The sequence below is a fragment of the Nematolebias whitei genome, chromosome 1 (genome assembly GCF_014905685.2).
Source record: "Nematolebias whitei isolate Nwh7 chromosome 1, NemWhi1, whole genome shotgun sequence".
Lineage (NCBI taxonomy): Eukaryota > Metazoa > Chordata > Actinopteri > Cyprinodontiformes > Rivulidae > Nematolebias > Nematolebias whitei.
Genome location: NC_056498.1, coordinates 35,971,054 through 35,979,924, shown reverse-complemented (window position 1 = coordinate 35,979,924; position 8,871 = coordinate 35,971,054). Strand labels below are relative to the sequence as shown.

Here is an 8,871-nt window from a genome sequence, read left to right as displayed (position 1 = left end):
GCCAAGGTACCAACACTGATAGTTGTATCAGTATGCCAAGGTACCAATACCAATTAATCTCCATCCATGCCTGTCCCTTTGCTCTGTTTTGGTCGTTACTGGACTCTATGTTTCTGCTGTGTCCTTCAGGCTGGTCTGGTGTCTACTGACTGTCCCGAGCAGCTCCTCATCGCTCTTGAACCCGAGGCTGCGTCCATCTATTGTCGAAAGCTCCGCCTCCACCAGGTGATCGATCTGAGCATGCAGCCAATCATGAATGGCCTGGACCTGGACGAGTCCCGACCCTTTGACTCCAGCTTCAGACAAGGTACAGAGGGGACGGTGCATGTGTTTTTGATTTTCTTTGTCTTTTTGAAGACTGTCATTTGCATAAGCATGAAACCACACGGTGTTCCTGGAAACACTGTTGTTTGAAGTCACTTGAGGATTGTGGATTTCTTAAAGGGCCGACTTGTGTGTTTTATGCAAAACAAAGGACTAAAGATCTGACCTCGGATAGTGTTTGTCTCAGATTACTTTGCAGAAGTGCAACTTCAAACAGACTGTGTGGTTTTTATAGAGCAAGGAGAGAAGCAGAAAGAAGAGCTGCTCTCAAACCAACCTACAGAATTCCCACCAAGAGGAAACCTTCTGGATTTGAAGGCTTTGATTCACTTCATAATGAGCCTGAAACACTTTTTTTAGTGTGCACTTAAACTAGTAATCTGTGGCAGGTCTGTAATGTCAGAGAACAGACGGTTGGAGTTTCAGTGGTAAAACAATTCTCGTAATTCATCCGTAAAATGCCGAAAATTGTACTTGATTATATCTTGCTCTACTGTACAGTGAAATGTACTGCTCTGTGTTCTTAAAAACATTTCTTATTTAAGGTCAAGCATTCCTTGAAAGAGTGCTCATAGTCTGTTTTAAACTGAGATTACCAAAAGGAATATAGATTTAATACTGTGAGATTTTCAAGTATTTTGAAGTATTTGTTGAGGATGAATTGTGCTATTTCCAAATCAAATTTGAGCTTAATGTATGTCAAACTTGTTAAATTGTAGACATTTTGTGTGTTTCCTAATAGATTAGCTGTGGCAGTCATTTTAAATAGGTCTACTCCAAAACCTAATCAGTTCTAGATGTATATCACTTATTATCTTCTGAGAGTTTTACTAAAATCTGTCCTGTGGTTCATGAGACAAACAGTGTTGATGCCAAAACTTTAAGCAAAAAAAGCTAAATGTTTAGAGCTCTGAGTATGTGTTGAGGATGATACTCAGCTACTACCTCGTCAAGTTTTAGCCTAATATCATTAAAATTGTCTGAGTTACAGACGTTTTTGTGTTTAATAAGTTTCATTAGCCTTGGCAGCCATTTTGAAGGGCATTAGGTCCAAAAGGTAAATAGTTGTAGGTGCACATCAGGTGACTACTCCCTGAAAGTTTTGTTAAAATATCTCCAATGGGTCACAGGATATTTTGCTAACAGACAGACAGAATTGATCATAATGCATGATCAGTTAGTGCTCAGAGTATTTGTTGGGAAGGACTCTTGGCTACTGTCACATCAAATTTTAGCTCAATGTCTGCAAACTCAACTGGTTATAGTCTTCTTTTGTTGTTGTTTGATCGATTGCTTAGCTGGGGCGGCCATCTTGAATGACATTGATTCCAAAAGTGAGTACTTTCACAGAGTTTCATTATAATCTGTTCAATTATTTTGCTAACGAACACTATAAAAAAAAAATCCCATTTTTAAATCTTTTTTTTTTAAAAACAATGAACAAGTTTAGCTTTAAATTACGGGTCGTGGACAACTCTGCTCACATTTCTGCTGTAAAGCTGCATGCTAATGACATTCCTGGCGTTCGGTGCAGAAAAGAACAAGAGCAATTTCAAGCTGGGAAAAGAAACTCGATGCATAATTCAGCGCCTGAACGGGCCGTCCAAAATCCCCTGCGAAGGCCCACTTCTGCACATGCAGCCGCACAAAGAGCGTTCACACACTCCAAACACAGGATATTGTAATTGGAACAAGGTGCGGTGAGAGCATGATCTCACCCCCTCCTGGCCTGTCACTCTCCCTCTGCTTCTTTTCTTTCTTTTGCATTTTCTCTCAATCCCACTCTCTTTTTGCAATCTGGCTCCCGTTCCAAACGCACACACTTGGCAATCCCAGTAACGTTTTTTTTAAATACTATCTTTAGCTTTTCTTCCACCACATTTTGCCTCCCAAAGATAGCAACAGGGGAGTCATTAAAACGAGCGCATGTACGTTTTCTTTTCTGCCGTTTCATGTAAATGATTTCCAGACTCGCGTTCCCCTCGTCGCTATGAACAAAAACACACGTGAAGTCGAGGCTTACAGTACATGGCCGTGGCGGGGCCTTTGTTTGGTTTCATTTATCGCCAACACACACAAACACACGGTACATTACGTCCCTCACCGTCCGGGAATCTGAAATAAATATTTTCTTCCAAGACGGAGCTGGTAAACGAGGCTGCAGTGTTCACCGTAAATATCTCAACACTTTTCTATTCTTCTTCTTCTTTTTTTATTGTGTTTAATACTTCTACAGTTTTAGGTAAAGTAAAAACCACTTTTACCAGTGCAGTACTACAGTGTAGTATATGTATAAATGTATATGTTGTATATGTATAAATGTGTGTATAAAACACACATTTATACACAAGTTTCCATGAAAATCTGAAGTTTCTAACGATCTCATCAAAGGAATGTTTATGTGATACATTTCATAAAACAGCCCGATACTTACTGGGTACATACAAACCTGGTACTTACAGAGTTCGAATGGGAACTGGAATGTGTTTTGAAATAACTTGTTACCATGTACTATACATAGTATGTATAGGGCACTAACTGGATCCTGCACTACTTACCTTTTTATGGGTGTGTACTGGGTCCTTAAAGGGTCCTGCACCAGGTACATACTGGTACTTGCAGAGTATGAACGGAACCAGATTGTATTGTGAAATTACTTTACTGTACTTTCAGGGTATGTATAGGGGACTAACAGGATCCTACACTAAGTACCTGTTTGGTAAGAGTATATACTGAGTGCTTAAAGAATTCTGAACCATATATGTACCTGGTACTTACAGAGTATGAACGGAACCAGATTGTATTGTGAAATTACTTTACTGTACTTTCAGGGTATGTATAGGGCACTAACAGGATCCTGAACTAAGTACCTATTTGGTAAAAGTATATACTGAATATCGGTACTTAAAGAGTCCTGAACCATTGTACGTCCCTGGTTCTTACTGCGTATATGTTAGGTATTTCAAGGGTTTTGCACCAGGTATGTACCTGGAACTTACAGAGTACAAACGGGAACCGGATTGTGTTATGAAGTGACCTGTTACCCTTTATCTACAGGGGTACATAACTGGTATGTATAGGGCACTAATATTTTCCTGTGCTAAGTACCCAATACCTATACCTGGTTAGGGTCTGTACAAAAAAATCTAAGAGTCCAGTACCAAGTATGTACCTTGTAAATACATTGTACATAGCCAGTAATTACCTAGTACATATTTTGTATTTGTTTTGTTTCTCATACTTGCAGGGTCTTACTCCAGGTATGACCCTTGTATGTATCCAGTAAATACCAGATCCGTTTAGGTAAATACTGGGTATTAATTCATTAGAAACCAGATATAATCCGTATAGGTTCCTTGTACATTACAGGGTCCTACACCTGATACATACCTGGCACATACCCAGTAAGTACATGCCAGGAATATATCCTGTAAGCAGTAGGTGTGTACCTCATATGTTCCTGGTACATACTTGGCACTTACAAGGTCCTTCACCAAGTGTATATACTTAATCTGTATCCAATAAATACCAAGTACAAATGCCATAAGTCCTAGGTACAATTTACCTTACCATGTTGTATAAAGTGATTCTACCTATTTCTAAAGCCATTATGTCCTGTTTCAAGTTAAACTGCATATTTTGGGTTGTATAAAAGTCAAACAGGCTGTCATGTATGTCCTGTTCCTGCCAGCTGTGTGTGACCACGTTCTGTTTTGGTTGGCCTTCAGTCTACACACTTAACCTGCCACTCACCAGAGAAAACACAACGCTGAAACTCGAGCTCGTTCATTTCCAGCAAGTCGTTCCGACTATATGTTTTACTTGGATCCAGAGATCTCTGTTGGGTTCGGGCCTACGTGTAATGAGCTTTTTGGATTTGTAACTTAACATTTCAAAACAATCATCTTTAGACTGGAAGTGGTGGCTTTTATGTTTTTGACTGAGCCCCTTTGCTTTAAAACTGAGCTCCCGCTCTTCGGCGTTGACCGTACATTAAGGATGTTAAACACAGAGGTGCTAAGAAAATGTTTGAAAGGTAGCAAAGCAGCTCAAATGGATGAAAAGTGGTGATCAGTCTGAGTGTTTGCAGCTGGAAGTGTGGTTTTAATCAAAGTGGCTAAGAAGACTAATAGTTTAAAAATCATTTAAAGAAATGTATTTAATTTGCAAACATTTTAAATTCTTCTAAAATGGATTTTGGCTTTAAAGTAAAATGTTAGAAGCTTTGGTTATATTAGTTTTTCTTTGGCCGAAAACTTAATACAAATCCTTTTTTTCTGTAATTTTAAGATTTTTCCACTCGTGTGATTGTTTTGTTCCCGAAAGATTGTTTGACGATACTTCATTGGCTCTTCCATAAAGAAGTATAAAAGTCCATAAAGACATCTCACTTCATCGGATGAACGGTACTTCATCTAGCTACCTAACAATCACCAATGGTGTGCCACAAGGCTCAGTTTTAGGTCCCACTCTTTTTACAATTTATATAAATAATGTTGGTCAAAACATTCCTGATGCATCCTTGCATCTCTATGCCGACGACACTGTTGTTTATTGCAGAGCTAACACAGTTGCCAAGGTTTTCCAGCTTCTAGTCTGCATTTGACATCATTCAGTCAGACTTATTCCATCTCAAGCTGGCGCTAAATGCTGACAAAACCAAAGGGATATTGTTTTCCAACAGAAAGTCAGTGCCAGCAGTTCCTCCTATGTCATCCATACATGGTTTTCCTATTGAGTTTGTAGATTATACAAATACTTGGGAATTTTGGTCATGCACATCTCTCTTTTAAACCACATATTGAAAACTTTATGAAGAAACTGAAATTAAAACTGAGTTTCTTTTTCAGAAATAGATCGTGCTTAACTCTGAATGCCAGAAAAAGCCTTGTAACCTCCACCTTCCTACCAGCCATTGACTATGGTGGCATTATTTACATGAATGCTCCTGCCAGCTCCTTGCAGATGATGGATGCTGTCTACCATGGTGCGCTAAGATTCATAACTGTTTGTAACTACCGTACCCATCACTGCACCCTGTACTCCTTGGTCAGTTGATCACCATTATTTACACGTAGGCTCTCACACCGGTTCATTTTCATCTATAAATCCCTCCTTAGTCTGCTACCTTCTTATATCTCCTCCCACATGTCACGTCATCAGTGCAGTTACATCATGCGCTCTCAGGTGCAGCGTTCCCTCACTGCGGACTGAACTTGGTAAAAAGACCTTCTCCTACCTGCTCCTGCAACCTGGAACACCTTGCAACAGGAACTGAAGTTGTCCACCTTGATTTTTTTTCAAGGGGTTTCAAACATTTGATAATGTCAATGGAAAAATCAAAGCAAATATGTTCTTGTTTTTAGTTTTGAGTCCTCGTGGCTCAATGAGGCTAGCCTGTATAAATAATGGTTGAATGACGATACTTCAGGCACTTATAGGGCGGCTGTGGTTGAGTGGTTAGAGCAGTCGTCCTCCAATGCAAGAGCTAGGGGTTCAAATCCACCAGCGGTCACATGCCGAAGTGTCCCTGGGCAAGACACTGAACCTCTCATTGCCTCTGGTGTGTGTCCCATCGATGTATGAAGGTGACAAAGCTCTGATTCGTCTCTAGAATGATTTGTTCAATTAGCTTTGTAGAGACCTAGTATAGTGCTGTATGAACGGGTAAATGAGGCACAGATTGTGTTGTAAAGTGCTTTGGGTGTCTTGATAAGATAGAAAGGTGCTATATAAGTACAGCCCATTTATCTTACTTTGCAATGGGCATCCATGCCGATGGGAGAGATGTTTACATGCCAGAGCTGCTAATCTATCTTTCCAAAGTCCTTTTTAAGACCCATGTGACCTCCATTGAGGAGATCTTGGAAAAGAAGACAAAAACTAAGAAAAAAAACTGAAGAAGTTTAAACAATTTCTACTCTCAGTCACAAATGGGACATTTAAGTTTCTGGCAAAGAAACGAGACGACCTTGAACAGCTGATGTGTTAGAAATGCAGTTGTATGTGTTTTATCAAGACATGGCTGAATGAGTGTATTTAGAACTCTGACATCTCTCAATTTTATCCCCAAGTTTTATGGAAATTAACAACTTAAAACACTTTAGAGGTCCTGGATGAGCCTCTAACCTAGGTCAACTGTTCCGATAAATAGAGATTTCCTGCAGTCCAGTAAAAAAAAAAATCCCATTTTCTCGTTTCTTTTTTATTTCACACCCAAAAACCACACTGCTGGAATGTCAGGATGTTTTGTTTTTAAAAATATGTCGAAAAAATATGATTTTTGGTGCTTACCGTTATTCTGTTGTTCAGTTACTCTGTCATTTGTGATTGCTGTTACATATGTGAATTTTTTTTAATATCAAGTATATTATTCAAAGTGTTTAGCATAATTTAGCTGTTGTTTATCCAGTATGTAATGCCATAATAAATGTATGTTTATACTGTTAAAATGGCCTCTGTTTTACACAATGTGGTGGGTTGCCAGTTGGGCTTCCCTTTTTTTTGGGGGGGGGGGCTTGTTTTCATAGAGCTGGTTGCTTGTTTCTATCGCAAGATCTGGCAACACTGATAGAGCTCCCAGGAATATTTATGTCTGCTAAGATCAGCTAGCTGACGTATCCATTTTAAATCAAATTGACTCCAAAACCGAATCTGTTTTAGATGTAAATCCAATTATTTGTTTCTGAAAGTTTCATCAAAGTTCATGGAGGTAGATAATAACTAGATATTTCACTGAAAACAAGCTGCAAGCTAGCAAGTAATTTAGCTACTACATTGCTAGCTAGGAACTTTGATACAGCAGCCTGCCACAGAAACACAATTTACCATTTTTAGCTGAATTTATGAAAACTACCAAAACAGACCATTAAGAAAACAGTTACTAATAATATTTTAGCACCAACATGGTGGTTTGCAAAGAGCTAAGAAGAGCTGAACACTTAGCAAACAGTAATTTATCAATAAGCTTTTAAAATTTCTCCTCTAATCCCACGAAAATAACATTTAGTTTTAGAACACGGTAAAAAAAAACAAAAAAAAACGAACATCTGTAGCACATGGCCTTCTAGTCATAGCAATAGTTGACACTCAGCTGTGAAGAAATTCTGTCCAAATGTTGCTTTCTTTAAAAAAAAACAACAAATTATCTGTGGTTTGTGTTTGTTGCAGCGCGGGAGCAGCTGCGACGATCCAGACACAGCAGGACCTTCTTGGTTGAAAGTGGGACTGGAGAGTTGTGGTCAGAGCTGCAGACTGGTAAGAGGACAGAGCCCTCACGTTGAAGATATTGATGGTTTTGACCTTTGACCTGCTGCGCAGACACGTGCATGTCTTGTGTGTGGGACAACTAATGCGTCATGTTCTGTCGTTGCACAGTTTGAAACTGGGATTTCGACTAAAACAATTGTTTCAGGGTCATTTCACACCAACCAGGTGCTCTGATTTGGTCAAAACTAGTCCAAGATGGTGGGGAAATAAAACCCCTCCAAGAAAAAAAAAGTTTCCAACATTTCTTGCTTCATGTGCAGCTGCTTCTTCTTTCTGTTGAGCCATGACAATAATCTGAGGAGCCGTGAGGACCTGATGACCTTCTCTCTTTCCTGTCTACACACACACACACACACACACACACCCAGGTTTGTTTTGCTATCTTTATGGGACCTTTGCATTGACTTCCATTCATTTTTCATTCATTTCTATAGCCTAACCATGACCTTTATCCATAACCTAACCATTCCCAGTACATACCTAACCCTAAACCTAACACATCCTCAATTCACACCTTAGTCCTAAACCTAGCCCCTAACCCACCAACGGGACTTCTTCTTATGGGGCCCGGGCTTTGGGCCCCATAAGGAGCAGTTGGTCCCCACAATGCAGTATAAGTTGGAAAAATGGGCCTCACAAAGTAGCATAAACAAGGACACACACACACACACAGGAAGGACTCAGCCCATGGGACGATCTGCCTCTGCGTCGTAAATCTGTCGAGGGATTAGAAACACTCTTTACTTGTATTTAATTTGTCGTTTTAGTGAGTATCTGTTTATTTTATTGCTCTCACTTTTTCCACATCTGCATCGTGTCGTGTTTAGGGTCCTGTGGCTGGAACCGAGCCATATCTTCGGGTGTATGCCAAACACTTGAGTACACAAACGGCCATCATGAACACTAAAATTATGTCTTTAAAAAGTTCCCACTTTAACATTTTAAGGGTGAACTATAACACAAATTTTGGAAAAAAGTATATGTACAGATTTGAAAAAAAAAAGACAATACTCTTCCACATTTATCCCATTAATGTTGAAGAAGCACAATATTTGTGTTTCACATTATATACAATCAAGTCCATTTCTTCCTGAGCACATTGAACAAAGAACACAGTGCCACACGTCTAAAGGAAAATGTTAAGAAGAGACTTTATATTTTTTATAAATTTTCGTGGTTAGGAAACGAGGCTGAATCCAGCTCAGACCTGAGGAATGCATCTTTCTTTAGTTCATCCATCCATCCATCCATCCATCCATCCATCCATCCATCCATCCA

General features: G+C 39.4%; 1 protein-coding gene across 1 annotated transcript in view; it reads left to right on the top strand.

Moving 5' to 3' along the window:
- Positions 1-8,871, top strand: part of hspa12b (heat shock protein 12B) — a 27,720-nt gene that overhangs the window by 11,948 nt on the left and 6,901 nt on the right. Inside the window, exons 8-9 of the mRNA XM_037684100.1 lie at positions 130-307; positions 7,495-7,581. Coding sequence (XP_037540028.1) covers positions 130-307; positions 7,495-7,581 — 265 coding nt within the window. The remainder of the gene's footprint in view (positions 1-129; positions 308-7,494; positions 7,582-8,871) is intronic.